Source organism: Lissotriton vulgaris, chromosome 1_1 (genome assembly GCF_964263255.1).
Source record: "Lissotriton vulgaris chromosome 1_1, aLisVul1.2, whole genome shotgun sequence".
Classification (NCBI taxonomy): domain Eukaryota; kingdom Metazoa; phylum Chordata; class Amphibia; order Caudata; family Salamandridae; genus Lissotriton; species Lissotriton vulgaris.
In genome coordinates this window covers 1519935141-1519955132 of record NC_141685.1, presented here as the reverse complement: position 1 = coordinate 1519955132, position 19992 = coordinate 1519935141, and the positions used below count along the sequence as shown (strand labels likewise).

At 45.9% G+C, this 19992-nt stretch overlaps 1 protein-coding gene across 7 annotated transcripts in view; it reads right to left on the bottom strand.

Moving 5' to 3' along the window:
- The window catches only part of LOC147750753 (ranaspumin-like), a 175153-nt gene that overhangs the window by 23532 nt on the left and 131629 nt on the right, over nucleotides 1-19992 (bottom strand). For 2 of the 7 annotated variants that reach the window (XM_086917960.1, XM_086917967.1), the window contains exons 8-10: nucleotides 15507-15531; nucleotides 10442-10517; nucleotides 6678-6894 (exon numbers count right to left, since the gene is read on the bottom strand). The exons of 4 other annotated variants lie outside the window; for them this stretch is intronic. In XM_086917960.1, the coding sequence (XP_086774086.1) occupies nucleotides 10443-10517; nucleotides 15507-15531 (100 nt within the window). In that variant the 3' untranslated portion in view covers nucleotides 6678-6894; nucleotide 10442. Of the gene's footprint in view, nucleotides 1-6677; nucleotides 6895-10441; nucleotides 10518-15506; nucleotides 15532-19992 lie in introns of those variants that run through there. One more of the 7 variants, XM_086917959.1, reaches the window with a different exon arrangement.

The following is a 19992-nucleotide window of genomic DNA, read 5'->3' as shown; positions in this document are numbered from 1 at the left end:
CATAGACCGGAGTTGGCGGGAAGGGGTGTAAGGTGTTGGCAGTTTGGCCAAGATGTCTGTAGAGGAAAGATTCAAGATTTTAAGTGGGGCATGTCCTTGGCACACATAACAAGGCTCTAGCCGCAGCGTTCTGGACCCTTTTTAGTCTTGTAATTTCAGCCTTATTGACTCCCAGGTAGGGTGAGTTGGTGTAGTCCAGTCTAGATAGATTGGATGCCTGGACAATCACCTGTCTCATGACCGGGTCAAAGAACCCCAGCACTGGTTTGAGCCCCTGTAAAATGCCAAAAACAGGTTCCTGCTACTTGCTTTGTTTGTGTCTGAAATTTAAGGGCAGAATCTACCTACACACCCAGATTTTTTACCACCTTTTTGGGGACGGGTGCACAGCCCAACTTAGCAGGCCACCAGTGCTCGCTCCACAGCTCAGTGTTTCTCCAGACAGGTAGGGCCTTGGACTTGTTGGCATTTAACTGAAGACAGTTCGCAGTCATCCACTCAGATATGATCTCTAGATCTCTCTGGAACTTACAAGCGCCCTATCCCAAGTCATCTGAGAGTGCCACTACCAACTGTGTGTCGTCCCCATAAGACACTGCTGTGAGCCCTCTGCTTTTTGCCACTGCTTCCAAAGGCTGCCATGCGTAATAAGGCAATCAGGTTGTTCATTATGCAGAAATAATGCAATGGGTAATACAACAATCAGGTAGTTTGTTATGCAGAAATAATGCATTGCGTAATACACTCCAGCATCGATCACAGTGCTTCAGGCGGTCTCTCCGCCACTCTCCATCAGCCTCTGTCAGCAGTTCCCCTCCACGCGGGTATGATGTGAAGAAAATGTGCAGCTCCCCACTCGGGCCCCGGTACTGCCACACCTTTGGCAAGTATGTGCAGTGATATGAGCCGAAGCAGAGGCTCGCACTGCAGGAATGGGAGAGGCCGAGAGTATCCCCAGGGTCCACACATTACCTCGGGGCGCGACCTCGCTCTCCTCTTCTCTTCCTGTGACTTGGGCCTCCCATGCAAACTTTGTGAATTTTGGGCAGTGGGATTCGAGGTCCCGCTGTGACAGCGGTGGGCTCCAGCCGGCGGCTCAGCTCCGACGGGGCTGCTGGTCCGGGCCGCTGACGCTAAGAAGATCTCAGGCTGCCACAGGGTACACGCGCAAAGCGTCGCTGAGACTCCCTTCAGCTTCGGGTGCATGATCACAGGTGACTCCTCATGAAGGTCTCAGGCTCCACGAAGCACACCCACAGTGTCAGTGAGACTCACTTGAACTCAGGTGCACAATAACAAGGCAATCCTCATGAAGGTCTCAGGCTGCACAAAGCACACACACACACAGTGTCGCTGAGACTCACTTGGACTCCGGTGCGCACAATAACAAGGCAATCCTCGCCAAGGTGTCAGGCTGCACGAAGTACAAGTACACAGAGTCGCTGAGACTCACTTGGACCCCGGTGCACATGATCACAGGACAATCCTCACGAAGAGCTCATGCCGCAAAAAGCACACGCATACAGCGTTGTTGAGACTCGCTTGGACTCCAGGTGCCCATGATCACAGTGCACTTCATATGAGGTTCTCAGGTTGCAAAAAGCACACGCACACAGGCCCAGAAAACACAGCAAGGGTCAGTCCTTTCCTTCAGTCTCTTCAGCTGTTTCTTCCTTGGCAAAGGTTCCTCTTGACCACGAAATAAGTTCAGTCTTGTTCACTCTTGATCAAGCCATCTCTCCAAAGTTTAGGAGTTTCAGCTCTCATAGTTATACCCCTAAATGTCTTTGAAGTCTTTGTGTTCAGGGGGCACAATTCTGGGTGCCTCCCTGTCAGTGACACCTGCTTCCTTTGATTAGTGGGGGTCTGGATTCTCAATCACCCAACAGGAGACAGGACCATTGTTTTAGGGCAGCAACCCAGGCCTTTTCACCTCTGGGGCTACTCCTCCCCCCTACACTCCGGATGCAGGTCAGCCTTTTGCTGTCTCACCACTTCCCTGGGTCAAGAAATTCCCCATATGCTATTACTTACAAATCCAGTCAGTCAATCCACAACCAGGCAGAGACACACAGAAATGTTAGAGCACCAAAATCCAGCCACTTCTAAAAGAGAGGCTTCTATACACACAATGCAAAAACCACTTCATAAAGAGATGTGTTATTACATTGTGAGTTCAGGCACCCTAAACTTCAACTCTCCATCTTAAGCCTTTGGGAAGATAGGCTGATAAACATATTACACAGCCTCCCCATTCTATCCTATGGGCAAGATGGCCTTTTCACAGTGAAAAACGAAATTGAGATTATTTCACTGTGAGGACTTTCACATGCACTGCACCCTGCCCAGGGGTTACCTTGGACCTATCAGAGGTGCATAGAAAGGGAAGGGTAAGGTCTGGCAAGTGTTCCTGTCAGAACAACATGGCAGTTTACCAAACTGTGCGCAGACACTGCAGAGGCAGGCCTGAGTTCCCTTTTTAAGGCCACTTGTGTGGGTGGCACAATTTGTGCTGCATGCCCACTAGTAGCATTTGCATTACTAGCCCTGGCACACATTGTGCACTTTACAAGGGACTTTACTAGTAAGGCACACATAACAATCAGGGACAATCAAGTACCATTACAATTTACACAGGGAGCACTTGCACTTTGACACTGATTAGCATTGGAAAAGTGTCCAAAGCATCTGAGTTGGCAAAACAAAATCTATCACAGCAAAAAAAATAGAGGAGGTAGTGGCAAAAAGTAAGGGTAATCACACCAAGAAATGCCAGGTCTAACGCCTGGGACCAGTAAATTATATGCTACTGGTGCAGCACTGCTTGCGCCACCCCCCAAAGTAGCCTTTCAAACCTGTCCCAGGCCTCTGCCAGTGCTGGGCAACTGCAGCTGTGACGTGGTACACAGAGTGGATGCCACGTCTGTGACCCCACTATAACTGCATGTCATTCGCCCCTAAGGTAGGCCTTAGCTAGCCCTATGGGAAGGGTGCATTGTAGGTAAAAGGTAGGAAATGTACCTTAAGTGTGGGACATGTCCTATTAGTGACAAACAGCCATTTTGATTTCTCACTGCGGTTAAGCTGACCTCTCATAGGAATGTATTGGCATTCCCTGATAAGTGTTTCAGTGGTAAATCCTGTAATGAGAGGAGCAGCATGGGCAAGTTTGGTATGTTTGGAATAGTGAAAACAAATGCTGCATATTGGTGTGCACAGATTTATGATGACTATTTTAGAAATGCCACTTTTAGAAGTTGGCATTTCTCTATGCTATGTGACTTTGCCTGCCTGATGTGTATTGCATGTCTTGTTCTGGAGTGACAGGGGCTGGGATAGAGTGTGGCTCCAGAGGGGCAGAGTGAGACAGCGCTAGGCTGAATAGAAATGACCTACATTTGGAGTAATGGGAGGAGTAGCCCATGACGCTGAATGGGTCTGTGCCTGCCTGGTACAATGTTGGCTCTGCCCCCTGTGGTGTGTCTGAGGACAGAGCCCAACCTGATAAAGGAGGGTGAAAGCCCTGTAAAGAAAGTGCTTTAGTACCCCCCAGAACCAGTTTCGACTGGTTTCCCAAGCCCTGTGCCTGGTCAAAACAAAGAAAAACCCAGTATAAATATTGGAGCTGTGACCCCATGTCAGTGTGCTGCTTTGGGGGCTTACTTGTGCCTGCTTGGACTGCTGGGCACCAGGAGGAACCGCCACAAGAGATTGCCCCTCTGCTGAGGTCCCTGTGAGCTGGCCTGCCTGGTCCCAGCTCTGCCCCTGATGACCTTGAATTACGTGTCCTGAGGAGCGCACTCGGCACAAGGAGGGTACTGCCAAGACCGGAGAAGACCGGAGGAGTGCCCCAGGGATCTTGAGGCCGGCAGCGCTGTGCTGCATAAGTATTCCCAGGGAAGCCCAGTGAAGGGATTCACCCATGCTAAAGGAAAGTGGAGTGGGAGCCTACCGTACATTTCCGTGGCACTGAGAAGCGACCAACTCGAACTTGCAAGGCCGGAAGAAGCGCGGCCATATAGGAAGTTAGGCAGTGGTCAGCCTGTTTGAGGGCTGGACTCTCGTGTGATCAAGGAGAGCACCGCGGGTGGTGATGGCGATCGCGGCAGGCCTAAGGAGGACGGGAGCCTTGCGGGCTCCATGATGAAGTTCTGCGGTGTCCAAGAGGGAGGCTAAGATGGCCCAGGTGAGTGGGGCCTGTGTCGGGCACTGCGGATGCCTATCGGAGGCTGTTAGAAGGAGCGGGGAGCTCTGACCGGCCGTGAGTTGGCCAGACTGCAGCTAGAGGAGAAGAGCCCCAGAGGGGGACAATTGGTTAGACCTGGACGAGCCCGGTGAACGGAGCTCCTCAGGCACTGTTGCTGCCAGCACCAATTCCTTTTTGGCACCATTCTAGAAGCCCCTGTGAGGGGGGCTGAGGAGGCACGTGTGTGCCGCTCTTGAGGAGCGCAGCTGTACCGCCAGAGCGCGGGTAGCTACAATGACGGTGCACCTTGTTTTAGAGTCCAGGAGTGAGACTTGAGAGGCACTGTGGTGCCAAGGCTGACTTTCCCAGCTACACAGCAAGAAAACTGGCAGCTGCAATGACCAGGGCATTGTTATTGTGATAATAAGGAAGGGGGAGATGCATCCCCGCCCCCTTGTGCATCGCACACATTTCTCTGCTACATTGGCAGGCAGAGGGCCTGGCGGAAGGCCCTAGGATTATCGAGCCCTGACTTTTGGGACAGAAAGCATTTGGGGACTGCCTAGATGAGCCCCCAGAGGAAGGCCAGTGGGCCAGTGAGCCCCTGAGGTGCTGGGAGGGCACAAGGCCCTGAGAGTGTGCATAATGTGCTCATGCCTGAGGTGATGTATGCACCTAGGGAGTGTTACCACGGTACCTTTCTAAATGTGACTTATGCCTAATGAGTTTATGCATAATATGTTCCGCTGAGTACAGTACTTTACCAGGAGTCACTGGTTGTGTCATTACTTACCTGTTCTAATGCTTCTGACAGTGGCCCGATCGGCCCTGTCATGTATCTAATCCCCTTTGAAGTATTGCCTAGTGCCAGGTGGCATAGTGTATATGTGCGATTATGATTTGATTATTATGATTTATGATCTAATGTGATACAAAGGGTATTTTTATATAACCTTGTGTGGAGTTTCTTTTGTAGTGTGCCTAGTGTGTCGTCGCTGTGTGTGCGTGTTGCACATATGCGTTACACATTGCCTCTGGAATAAGCCTGATTGCTTGTGCCAAGTTACTAAGGAGATGAGCAGGGGTCATCTTGAGCGTGTAACTTCCTTGCCCAGACTAGAGTGTTGGTTTATGCCTGGTTTAGGCGCATACCCTATCCAACAAGAAATCCTATTTCTAACAGGTGCCTGCTGTTGTTCTTGACATCCAGAGACTGTTGTCTGCTGAGAGCTGGAAAAGTAACGCAACTTCGAGAATCCACACCTATTTTGGACGCATTGCTTCACCTGCCAGCAGCTCCAGAATCAGTGCATGCCACATTGAATGCACCGATCTTTGAAGTCCGAGATCACTGCACCGATTTCGACGCAAGGCATGCTGTGCAGCTGTATGAGTTCATGCACTGTTCCATATCGTCGCATCGCATTGAGGCTCCAAGTTTGTCGCATCTTTGGGGAACGCAGTAAAAAAACGACACATCACATCCAACCGCAGTAAGAAACCAATGCATACACTCCTCTCTGTTAAGGAAGCAAAGCGTCACATCCCCTGCACAGCTGTAAGAAACTGACGCATCACCTCCCCTGGAGCAAGGAATCAACTTATCACCTTCCCTGAATGTAAGGAACAGACACACCACCTTCCCTGTCGCCTGTTTTGTTTGCTTGCGTGATGCTTCCAAGGTACTTTGTGAGAAAACTGTTGCATCTGCAATTTGCTTTGAACTGAATTATTTCTACCATCTGAAAGTCCTATTTTTTATTACTGTACTGTAAAAATGTTTTGTTTGGTCCTGGTGTGGTGTCCATGTGTAGTGTTTTCACTGTATTACTGTATGTGTTCACAAATCCTTTACACACTGCCTCTGAGATAAGCCAATGTACACGTGCCAAGCGACCAAGGCGGTGAGAAGGGGTTATTTTAGAAGTGTATCCCCCTTACCCTGACTAGAAGCAAGGGTCCCTAATTGGACAAAAGTACCTACCTCAGCCAACTAGATATCCCTATTTCTAACATTGGTGGTCAGCGGTGAGGGTCTGGACTTGCATTTGTGTCTTACATACAGTAATTGGTGTGCACTATTAGTATAGAGGTACGGTGTTCCTGGGTGGCAAGTTGGCCACCTGGTGAGTACTCAGAGTGGTGGGTAGGTAGGGAATACCTCCTTTTGGAACTAGGACACTCACACACCCAGCAAGCTAGGTGTCATGCTTCATCATATGTTTTTTTAGAAGTATATCCCCCTTACTAGAAGCAAGGGTCCCTATTTGGACAAAAGTACCTACCTCTGCCAACTACAGACCCCCATTTCTAACAACGGCCTTTACCCTGAAATTTATGAATAACTTTTTCATGAGTGGATTTTGGCTTTGTGATATTTTTCATTTCCACTGTTCATCTTCCCCCTCTTTTCCCCTTTGTTAAAAATATCAACATTGTATACAAGGAGAACCACACTGTACACAGTAAATCTCAATCACACAAAAACGTGTACAGATTATGCAATTTTTGGTTGTTTTATTGGAATCAATCATAGAATGGAAAAAAGAGTATAAGAGGAGAATTGTCAAAAAAAAATTCCGGGTGAGTTGACATCTTCGATGATCAATTGCATTTTAACAGATGAAAAGATAGGAGTTTAGAGGAACCAGAAATCAGCATGTGTGTAGAATCATTCTGCAGGAACCCAGATCAGATCCAGTAATCCCCTAAAAGAGAGACAAAAAGCGAATAATTATTAAGACAGCTCTTAGGGAAAAAACTGAACAATATGGCCTGAAGAGAACTCTTAAGCAATGATCAAGCTCACTGTATCTTGTTATTTTGCTCAAAGGTATTATATAGTTTCTGATAGTGTATGTCAACACTGATCATTTCAAACTGTAAAGCTGTAGCCTTCTTCAGCACCGAGCTGCGGAGGGTTGAATGGTTTGTGTATGAAGCACATTTTTGAAGAAATTCATGTGAATGCTCTGGAAACATATACATTGTTGATTTTGAACAAAAATCCTTTTGAGCAGCAACTTTAATCAAACTTAGAAAATGTTCCAAAATTAAATATCACTCAAATAAATGTTCGAAAACCTTTAAAGAGGAGAAATAAATCTCAATGGTCTCAATTTCCTGTTGTTTACCAACATGGTGTGCGAACGAATCGTGCTAGTAAATTGAAATTGGACTCTGCAAACAGTTAATGAGCATTAAGGGATAAGCTTCATTGATATTTCACAGTATGACTGAGAACATTACAAATGGAATAAAAACATGACCAAGTGTTCATGCAAAATATATATTTTACTACAGCTACCTTCACTTTAAGCAAAAAACGGTCTTCAATTTTATATCTCAAACCATTTAATTTTAAATGCAAAATCAGCGATTTTCCCTAAAATTATATTTGGAGTAAACCGTTTAGCTCTAACCTATAATTTTTTTTATATTTGTTTTGAAAAAATGGCAAAGGTAACCTCAGCAGTCGCCTTACTTTCAACCTATGTGCTCCCATCCTAATTTCCCTACTCTTCTAATTAGCTTGTGTAGCAGCCCTCGTTCTTCTATTTATTCTTTTCATTTCTTTCATTGAGGTGCTCATTACAACCAACCTCTTTTACATTGCCTGTCCAGTGTCATATTTACTAGGTGTTACCTAGTAGCAGCCCGCCCAGCGCCTTGAGACCCTCATGGGTGAGTAGCGCACTTTACAAATTCTCTGATTGATTGATTACCTCACCTCATACTCTTTTTAAACATTTTCCACTAACAGTTATTCCTACTTTTGAATATGTTTCTCATCCAAACTCACTCATACAATCATTTACTTTCTGTGGAATTCTAGTTTTGGTTACATTTTAATTCCAAACACCAGATAGGAGAACCTGCTGATTTCGTACTGTTTATGCCTATAGGCATTTAGTTGTGGTTACCCTTTAATGTCTGATATAATAAATCACGTTTTGCTTATTTTAAAAAGGTAAGGAAAGGTTTCATATTATTATTATAACCAGATGACATTGGCCCATGTGTTTGCACATAGATATCCACAGATTTGCACCCTCAGAGTGCCTTCTGATTTTCCAAAATCGGCCATATCAAAGACTATGCCTGGTGATTGGTTGAATCACATATAGTATCACTTATCTATTCAGAACTTGTCTTGGAAAGTTTAAGCTAGCCAACCATTCGGAACATTCTCAGTAGCGGCCGCTTGCTTTCTAAAAGGGTGGTGCAAATGTTGGACCAACTTACAGTGCACCTACACTCAATTACTCAAACCTGTGTATTTTTCTTGAAAGTCTCCTTCCCTGACAGTATCCTAGAGGGTTCCACTATGGGGCCAGAAACCGTTTGCTCTCGCTCCCTTCACGACCTCAGAGCGGCATTTGAGGTCATTAACAGCAGCGCCTGTGGCTTGGCTAATTAGCAGCCAAGTCTCAAGAGGGAACGAGAATGTGTTACTAGAGGTGGAAAGGCTCCAATCCTGATGCTGACAATATTGCCCAGCATTAAAGAAGCACCACGATTGGCTGTAGCGCCTTCCTCAAAGCTCCCTGAGGCATTGTGTGCCTGTGCCTGTTCTCCAGCCAGCTGTCCAAGACACCTCGGGTTAGAGAAGTTTAAAATGCGATGGTCAATCTGGCCGTCGCAAGACAGTCGGACAAATTGATGCACATTTAAAACTGGAATAGCAACTACCACTGCTTCCTGCTGCCAATCAGCTGCAATGGCCCCGCCCAGTGCTGCACCTTGACTCGGCTGAACTGAAAAATAGAAAGGTAATGAAATCACTTCATTACCATTTTAGTTTTCATGCCTGCTGCACTGTCAGTCGGGGGTGGGGTGGGGGGGGGGGAGGGAGCACTCCTCCGCTCCAATGGAGGATCTGGCGCCGGCTATTAAATGCCTGGTCATACAACAACTAATTACTATAAATTAGCCTTGGCCCGATATTAGTACGGGCTGATTTAGAGCTGAGTGGCAGTTAAAACATCTGCGGATTCTGTGAGAAATGCTAAATCCAGAGGAAAATTAAACTATAACATTTCCTCGACCTAGAGCTAATATTGTCATGGCATTTCCACTGATGTATTATCTTTTGGATTTAGCACTTCATCAAGAATTTTTAGACTCTTCTATTACCATTCTCTGCCTTGCAGAACTCATGAATAGCATATATTTCGTCTTCCCACTATGGAACTCAGTTCAGTGAAGCTGCCAATCAAGAGAGTTAGAAAATGGCCACCCGGGATTCGTTCTACACTTTGTGGATCTGTGCAAGTGGGGTGTTTGAGAGGAGGCAAGATATGTCTAGATTACCCTCTCCCAGACCCCTGGTGGTGCAGTTCAATAAAACCCTCGCAGTGATGGAGCTATGGCATCCATCCTTAGTTGAGCTGAACCTTTGAAGCAAGCAACTTGACGCTGCAACACTTGACTATGCGACCCCTCTTTGACAGGGTGATAGAACTTGAGTGCAATATAAACCACCACCCAGCCTGGTGGGTTGATTGAGTGTAACTACCCAAAGGTTGGAGTCAACAAGCACAGCATAAAAGAGCCGTGAGGCCAACTAGTACTCCCTCAAGGTATGCACAGCACTGTATTGTGCCGCAGCAGAATGTTCAAATCGCTGTGAAGCGCTGTTAAATATGGCAGCCTCGTGTTGGTAACACCAGTGCCCACTTCTCTTTAGAAAGGGCTGCACATTAGAGGCCCAAGATATGAAGAGGGGTCTTCACTATGACCGTTCAGTTCTAGGCAATACGTTTTATAGAACAATTCTGATGCAACAAATTGGTTGCTAAATCCCCTTAGTAGCCTATTACACAAAGTCTAAGGATGCTGGTGGCATGTTATAAAGAGGTTATCTGACCCAGTTTAAGTGAAAGACTATTCACTAGTATAAAAGACGTCAATGGAGAATGATGAATTTCGCCCAGTGTCACACAGTGAAAGTAAAGCCAGAGTCAGGGATTGCAATCTAAAATGGAAGGGAGGCGTCACTTTCATATACATTCACAGGCATTCCTGATATATATGCCTGCATTTAAAATTTCGAAATCCTGAAAAAATTGCAAGATAGAACGTTTACAGTAGTAGAGTAAATGTTTAATATCCATTTGGCCTGTGAACCAGAATCACCTCCTGCTGTGTCAATGCTGTGTTCACTAAAACACTGATTTCTTTGTAGACAAAAATATATTGTTTCGAACGTATTCGCGATCTGTCGTGAAGCTTAGATATGAAATATCTATTTACCTTATTTTCCAAGTAAGCCACCGCCACCGCCGCCAGTAAGTCCTCCTAAAAGGCCAGGCAAGTTGTTAAGGGCACCCTGGTAAAGAAAAATAGGGAATGAATGTTTCAAAGAAAAATGTGTAATTAAAACAAATTGAGATACCAAAATGTAAGAATGCAAAACTATTATAGTCCATCATAAGCACATTGCTAACCGTGTTTAGGATTAAAAAAAATAATGTCATTCATAGCTGTCATATTTGTTGTCAGTAACTCTGTAATCATTAGGACATCACATACAGTAAATGCTGAATAGGCGAAAAGGGATGCCCTCGCTGAAAAAGACTCCCCGATTTAGTATCAACCGTTATGAACATGGTTCTGTAGTTTAAAAAGGTGTAAATATAGATGTAGCTGAGTGAAGAATCGTATAAGAATGTCAGTGCGCTCACAACTGAACGATGCTGCAATGCTCTGGGCAGAAGTAGCATGGAATTCTACCATAGAGCTGATTCTTCCTGAGAGTTCACTCATTCTATTCTATTCTATTCTATGTTTGGTAAAGCGCAACAGCTACCCCAGCAAAGGGGCGTCCCGGCGCTGAGAGACAAACACACACCTTACTGGGCGGGGGAGGGAGGAAGTGGGGAGAAACCCTAGGTGGTAGGGAAGAGAAGGGTCTTGATTGCCTTACGAAAGACAGAGAGAGAGTCTATGGAGCGTATGCTGAGAGGAAGATCGTTCCAAAGTTTGGGACCGAGAACGCCAAAGGAGCGGCCTCCAGTACGGCAGCGCTTTGTTCTAGGTACTTTCAGAAGAAGTTGGTTGGAGGAGCGTAGTTCACGCCCAGGGACATAGGGGCAGGCCAGGTTTCGTAGCAGAGGGGGGTTTCCCTGTTTGGCAATTTTAAAGATCGTGATGAGAGCTTTAAATTTGACTCGGTGTTCCACAGGCAGCCAGTGGAGTTTGCGGAGGATGGCTCTGGCTGAGCATCTGCATGGGAGGCCGACTAGTATTCTAGCTGCCGCATTCTGGACTCGTTGGAACCTAGCCGTTTCTGCTTTGTTTGCTCCCAGGAGGAGGACGTTCGCATAGTCAAGGCGTGACAAGATGGTTGCTTGGACAATTAGCTGTCGAACCTTAGGATCAAAGAATCCGAGTATAGGCCTGAGGTTTCTTAGGAGACCTATACAGGTGGCTGCCACCTTTTTAGTGTGAGATTGGAAGCTGAGGTTGGCATCCATCCAAACTCCCAAATTTTTTACACAGTTTTTGGGGAGTGGGGTGGTGCCAAGGGATGACGGCCAACAGTGCTCGTTCCATAGGCTGGTGTTTCTGCCAAGGAGGAGCACCTCGGTTTATCCGGCGTTAAGTTGGAGGTAGTTATCCATCATCCATTGTGCCACTGCTGCCATGCCCTCTCTGAACTTGGATGCCGCGGTGGACGGGCTTTCCGTGAGGGTGACGACCAGCTGGGTGTCGTCGGCGTACGACACCAGCGTGAGCCCCCACTTTTTGGCCACATCCGCAAGCGGCTGGACATACAGGTTGAAGAGGGAGGGGCTCAACGCTGAACCCTGGGGGACTCCTTGTGCTATAGGATGGGACTTTGAGAGATATGGGGGAGCTGATACCTTAAAGGATCTGTCCTTAAGAAAGGAGTGGAACCAGGCGAGCGCGAGGCCAGACACACCGGCCACCTCCAGACGTTTCAGAAGGATGTCATGAGATACCGTGTCAAAGGCTGCGCTGAGATCTAAAAGGACCAGCGCAGCACTTTGACCGGAGTCTAAAATCGTCCGGAGATGTTCGGTTGTGGCCAATAGGGCAGATTCGGTACTGTGACCCGCTCTAAAGCCATTTTGGGATGGGTCCAGGATTCCATTTAGGTCCACATGTTTAGAGAGAATGCCATTGACATGGGCTTCTGCTATTTTAGATATCCAGGGGAGGAGGGGTATTGGCCGGAAGTTTTCCGGCTTTGATGGGTCCAGGGTCGGTTTTTTGATTAAAGGGGAAACCCACGCATGCTTCCAAGCTATGGGTACAGAAGCAGAAGTAAAGGAAAGATTGAGAATATCCATCATGGGGGGTAGGAAGAAGTCAATCGAGTCCAGAAAGTGAGAAGGGCTCATGGGGTCCGCCGGGGAGCCAGATTTCACTTTCTTGCAAAGTTTAATCAGCTCAGTAGCCGTGATGTCAGGGATTTGGGTGAGAGGAGTGCTGGTGAAGGCTGGGTTCTTGCAATCCTCAGAGTGAGGAGGATTCTGCAGAAAAGTTGCGTAGATTTTTTGAACTTTCTCCACAAAGTATGTGGCCAGTTGCTCGCAATGTTCGTTGGATGAAATTTTGGGAGAGGGTGACCTAGGGTCACCCTCTCCCAAAATTGCAGTACAAGAACTGTACCCTGCCTACCACAGCCTGTTCTCCAGACACCACCAGCACCTGGGACAGCTCTGTCTATTGTATGACTTTAAGTGTGTACAGGGCCGACTTTAGTGCTGGTGGTGCCTGGTGCGACAATCATTTTGGGCATCCATGACCTCCTCCTCGGATTCCCTCACTGCCACCCAGTAAAACTGAACCTCATCACTCCGTAGCCCCTTTTTCACATGCATTTTGTTTGTTTTCAAGCGCTGTAAAGGCTGGCATTACTAAACCACTCTGCTACACATAAAATACAGGGGCATATTATCAAGGGGGTTTATCTCCGCTTTTTTGTCTTTAAAAGCCAAGAAAGCGGAGATAAAATGATCTCCCTATTACCTAGCTGTCGCTAACACCAGTTAGCGACAGCTAGTAGGAGATAGCGACCATCCTGGGCCCCACTTTGCATGTCAGTGATATTTATCACTAATGATATGCAAAGTGGGCGTGCCAAGATGTTAGCAACTGAAAACAGTCGCTAACATCGCTATCTCCTATTACCAACCTTTGGAGATATTCGCGCTAAGCGCGAATATCTCCAAAAGCTAACACCTGCCCTGAGCAGTTCTTAGCCATGTTATCCAATGGGAGGTGGATAACATGGCTAAGAGCATTAGCTCGGTAATGCATGAATATCGCTGACTTTTCAGCGATATTCATGCATTGCGGCGATTTTTATCGCATTTGCGATAAACCTTGGTAATACCAAGGTTTATTTGCGGTAAAAATCGCCGCAGCTCAGTGGTAAATTTTTGTCTCTAACCAAGCAATAGCGATAAATATCACTATTGCTTGGTAATATACCCCAAAATACAGATCTGTTCCTGGCAGCAGGCATATTAATCCTCTGTGCTACTGTATGATGAGTCAAAATTGCCACTAGACAAAACTCTGATCTTTCTCTATAGTAGAAACATTAACTACAAGAGTTATCTTGACATTTGAATTGCTGCCTGAAAGCAAGCTGGATGCTGAAGGAATTCCTCATTCTTAATTTAAATCACAAGTTATTGATAAACACAACACCCCGGGATGACCCTTTCTTTGCAGGTCTGCGCCCAGTGCGGGCAGACTGCCTTAAAGCAGTTCATGAGAGTTCATGAGTGTGTATTCATGTGAATAGAAAGCCCTTACAAATCTGATAGTTTGGATCTGAACAGTTTTGGTATAGACAGACAGACACAGTCCCATGCTATTATAACAAGTTGGAATACAAAGTCAAGAGGTAAAGGCGTATTAGGCAAAGAAAGACTGTGATACAAATTGAATTCACTAAACTGCTGGCTCAGCAGCACAAGTTCTAATAATCTTTCTTGCAAAGACTCCACCTTTCCACTATTTCACATCCTCTTTCAAATTGTTATCAGAGTGTAATACCAGTGCAATGTGTCTACAATGTAATCCTGGTAGAATATATAAAGCTGTTTACTTTCCCAGAATGGTTGGATTTTCCCAGCTACCTCTCATGCGACGGCACTGAAAATGAATCCAGGGCCATTGTTTTTGACTTACTTGAGCTCTGTGTATTTATAAACTAATCGGTTGGCCTCGTCAAACTTTACCTTAAGATTCCCTCTGCCAGTGCAGTGAGGCAAGTGTCAGGGACAAGGGTGGGGCATACAGCATATTCCCAGGCTGATAAACAACTTTGACATTTCCTGGCACGGTCTTTAACCTCTTCCTGTCGCGTGCTCATCCTTCCCTAAAATGGACATTGTCTCTGCTGTTCTCTTACACTGATGTAGAGCAGAGATGCAGGGGTGGCATCTAATGACAGTTCGAATCTATGAACCACGGGAAGGCTCTTTCATTTTTTGAATTAACCAACCTCTCCCATGACGTTCCTTGTGGCATAGACCTTTTCCCAAAGGCATGAATGAGTCACTGGCCACCTTTGCCAACTACAGACCTGGCTTTTTGTCATTTGGGGGCATGCCTTCCTCTCACACAAGGATTCACAAAACCCCATTATTTCACAGAATAAGGGGCAGCTGAGCTGATAGGCAGACAGTGTGCTCTCAACGTTCAACTTTGACTGCATGCGCATGATGTGTGCATGCTCAAGAGAACATGCTAGAATTATTGCAAAGTCAAGCATGACTTGGGTATGCTGCAAAACATTGCCACATTTGCATTTCCATATCCTGGCCATATACCATGTAGTTTCATATGGCTCCTTCTCACGGCATCACCTGCCCTCAAGGGCAGAGAATGGTGACGAGGACAGAAACAGCATCGATCATTTTACTAAAGGTGGTAATGATAAAATCTTACTTCACCAGTGTCATAGCATAGTGGTGAGGGCACGTGAAGACCGTGGCGCTCTCAAAAACCCATTGTTAAAGACACAAACCCGACCCAAGTAGCAGCCATAAGACTGACCTTGTGATGTGTGGCAGTTACACTGAACTCAACACTAAAATGATGAATGTTTTTCAAACTACCATGAATCTCTGCGAGACAGGACGGCATCCCTCTGCTGTGCATAACACACCTCATAATGGTCTAAGAGCGAAAGGTAATTCGCTCTGCTCACTTCCGAAATAAAGAAATGGCACTATTAAATAGCCGTGTTTAGTCTCTGACTTTACATTGGGTGATACTGACAAAAGTTGTTTTTTTAATTTCAAAGAACTGACAAAAGTTGGTTTGAACTTACCGCTACTTGCACCAGAGCATCACCCCAGGGGAAGAAAAAATAGATGTGACTTTAGAGTAACATTCTTTTAAAAACAAAAAAACTAGCAAAATCAACAGTATTAAAACAAATATTGGAGACATTTATTCATACATAAATTCGGTAGTGAATGTAAATTTACAAAAAGAAGACTGCCAGAAATGTATAAATCGATGCTTGGCAAGCATAAATTATATGTACTCGTAATTCCCACTCAATGGAAGGGAAAAGGGCATTACAATGCGTTTTTTGACTTGGAAGTCCTACCAATTTCCATCACGGAAATGGTCAGAGATTTACTTCTTCACAAGGCTGGCATAGCCCCACTTCTAGGATTAGAAGTGGAACAGGTCAACACTACATTTGGCGTGGGTATTGGGGGAGTGCTTCTCCTTATGGAAATATGTTTTCCCCATCGAGAAAGCCAGGGAGCATATTTCCAAAGAAGTAGAGCAATGCAGCAGGCAAATTTGGTGTGCAGCATTGCGTTAGCTGTAGAGAGCAGTACTTTGCCAAATTTTCAAAGAAATGGTGCATTTCTGCTCTCCCCACGTGCTGAGGCACTTTATGCTGCATACGGACAATTCAGGCACCAATGCACCATAGTGCAACGGTAACTGCTTTGTGGTCCGGTAGTATTTGTACTTGTTACTTCCTACACAAAAGAACTATTCTTTGAGGCTATTTTCCTTTGCTCTCCCAATGTGATCCCTCCCATCCTCACGATTTGTATTCCTCCCCCTCAAGCCTGTGAAGCGCTCTGATACCCTCACGGGTCTGGTTCGCACTCTATAAAACTATAAAATAAATAAATCAATATTTTTCACTTCCTATGTGTCCTGCAGAATGGGGTACACAGGTTAAGGACAAATAACAGAGAAATAAAGATATTTCTGCGTGTAAAGCAAGCATCAGGTATAAGCACCATATTCACACTAGCTCATGTCTACTTCTCTTTGTGAATATGAGTTTGCAGCAAAATCCAAAGGTGGATACACTGGATTGCCTATTGAATACCTCCCTGACACAAAGTAACACAAGGTAGTGAAATGTGTTGCATTCATTCTTCATAAAAAGGCCACGCAAATCATTACTAGTGTGGATTTGTAAATACCAAGTAGACTTTTCAGGGTTGCATCAATTTTAGAAAACTCGCATCAATGTGTGCATTAGCACAGAGGACCATATTAAACCATTGCAGGCGTCTCTATTATGGAGACCTCTACAAAGAGGGAATACGAGTCTTTAAAAAAAGTTAAATTGCATTCTCCGAAGTGCGCCTGAAAACCTGTGCTTGGTGTATTTCTTGGAATGTTTGTGACTCAGGGAAAAAATGAAAAATGCATTCAGGTGAAGGAGTAAATCTCCAGACCTGTTTTTCCATTTTTCCCTCAATAGGATCTGTAGCACTGGTAATGCTATTTCAAACTGGCAGAATATGCTTTTTCATGGATGAGGAGCGATAAAGAAAAGGAACAACTCACTACTGTACTACTTCTCAGTGTACCACTGTAATAACAAGCAAACAAGGAGTGACCACAACTGCAGTTCATAAGAATAAGTAGATTGGTGCTAATGTCCACCCTAAGGAAGTAAATCACATCATAAAGCTCCAGCAACAAATGTACTGTTGTTGGTCATTATTACAGGACTGTACTGTAGCAAAACGTGGCATGGCTGCTTCCATAAATTGTCAAAATGGCAGTTTCCCTGTTTAGAAAACCTTCATACACCTCTAAGAGAGGTCAACACTAAACAACAGTCTCTAAATGGTCAGAGAACAACAACCCGGAGGCTTTTTAAATTAATTATTTACAAAACACAAAGCAGGTGATTGTCAGTGATACTGAGACAATGTAAGTAAGTAATTATCTTTATTGCATGATTCATAAAAATCTTTGCAAAAAACATTACGAAAAAAAAACTTGTACAAGCAAATAGGATAAAATGTTTAATTGTCATAAAATTAATTTAAAACCATTTCAAATGTACAGTATTTCTGTGCTATTATAGAACAGTGAGATGTACAATCATAAATGCTATGTAAGGATTAAAATACAATGAAGGAACCTAAGACTTCAAGTTGACAATTGTTGAACTAATACTATTTTCTATGTGCAATGCCATGAACACCATGACAGATCTGACAGAGAAGCTAGTATAATCTTCAAATTATCAATGAGGAGTTTTTTGTGTGTTTTTTCTAAATCGAGTCAATGTTTAACAGTAAAAATTGTACTGAGACAATGTGGAAGGTGTTTTGACCTACTGCCACCTCTTACTGTTTTTTTCTTCTCTAATGGAGCAATCATGGTGTAAAGCTGGCGACCTTACCCGTCGGGAATGGTGGAGTCCGACCTCTTCTGATCTGTCATTTCCGGCTTCTCCACAGGATCGCGAGTGGGTACACGGAAACGAGACTGCTAGCGAGTACGAAGACAACGGGCCCTTTAAGTGGGCGTTGGCATACGAGGGTGAAGCCCCGACCCTCCGTGACGTCCCTGGCTCTGGATTGGTTAAAACAGGGGAAGTCCTGTACACCGGGTGTGGAGACACCGCGAGGAGGAAGGCGGAACCCGAGGAGACGGAGAAGCGGAGCACGCTAGAAGCAGAGACCGGAAGGACCGAAGAAGGAGCCTCCAGAGGAGCTGGAGGAAAAGCTGAACCACAAGGCGAGCCAGGAGGCCAACGACCCTGCGGACCGCCGTGCCACACTCCCGAGGGAGGAGTGTGGCTGACACAGGTACGGCGGCGTTTGGCGGCTTGGCTAGGAAAGCGTAACGATAGCGTGTAGTGCGCAGCTGTATATAAATCTTCCCTCCACGACCTCCACTCCATTCCCCCCTACCCTCACCCTACCTTTTCTTACCGTACCCCTCTTGCACTGAGCACTATAGATACCAATAGTCACACCGGGTGTAAACCACACACTCCCTGGGCCCCCTTGGTGCAAACCCTGTAGAGGACTGTGACCTAACGGCTTTCCGTCCTGTTGGACTTCTTTCTTACATGTGGAGAGATTCCCGACGCCCGAAGAAAGAACGCCACTTCCTGGGGAAACGCCTGTAGACGAACAGCGCCACGGACTCCAGTACCTTTGCCCGGGAGAGACTTACTTTCAGGACTCGAAAGACGTTGGTTAATAAGCCTGTCAGAACTATTAAAATAAAACCTTCCCTAAACCCTACGGTTGGTGTCACGGTCGTCCCTTCACCCACGTCCACACTGGTGTCAGAAGTGGGATCTTCTCCTTCCCAAACGACCATGGCAATGGAACAAGTGATCCAAACGCTTATTGATGGACAACAAAAATTAGAATGGGCGATAGGCCAACAGATAAATACAGCTGACGCTGATCGGGACTTATTTAAAATGTCTATGACCCAACAGTTGGACGCCATCCAAAAAGTTGTACAAACTCCCCTCTCGACAACCGCCACAGACCGGCGACCAATAGGGCCACACCCGTCAGGGGTAGCCTTACAAAAATATGTGAATGGGGAAGACCCGGACGCGTTTCTGTTAAACTTTGAACGGGCCGCCAGGGCATGTGGGTGGCCGGAAGAAAAATGGCCTTTCTTTTTGGCGCCTTTACTCTCGGGAGAGGCACAAACTGCCTATCAAGTGGCAAATCAATCAGGAACATCATCGTATGCCGAGATAAAAGCGGTGATTTTAGATCACCTCGGCATGGATGCGGAAGCATACCGGTTGCGGTTTAGAAAAGAGAAGGGAATACCGGGTGAGAACCCAAAGACCATGTATCTACGAGTAAAAATGGCGGCTGAGAAATGGCTCCGGCCAGATATCCGGAGTAAGGAAGAGGTCATGACCAGTATTATACTGGAGCAGTTCATGGAGGTCTTACCATATGGGACACAGAGATGGCTAAGACAACACCCCGGACTAACGGCAGCCCAGGCCATAGAAATGGCAGCCAACTATAATCGAGCAGCACCCCGGTCTTTTCCCTGGGAGAATGAGAAAAGTACCAAAGCTATAACATCGTCAACCAAACCAGAGAAAAAAAAGACTATGCCAGAACCTGTTAAAACACGGCAGTTCAAGTATGACGGCCCCCCTACGAGAGGACCGCAGTGTTTTGAATGTGGGGAGTGGGGTCACATAGCCCGGATGTGCCCCCAAAGGAAACCCTCAGAAGAACCCATGGAGGTCGGATACATCCCAAGGGCGGTCATGTACTCTTCAGAAATGGGCCCCTCCTTTTACGTAAGGGTACGAGTCAATCAGAAACTAGTGAAAGCCTTACTAGACTCGGGTTGTCGACAATCAGTAATTCAGGAGCGACTCTTACATCCCGATCAGATAGGCCAGGAAGGGACTGTACTGATAAGGTGCGTCCATGGGGATGTCAAACCCTACCCCATGGCCAGAATTACACTACACCCTATAGGTAGAGATCCCTGTTCAGTAAAGGTGGGGGTCGTGAGGTCTTTGCCCGAAGAGT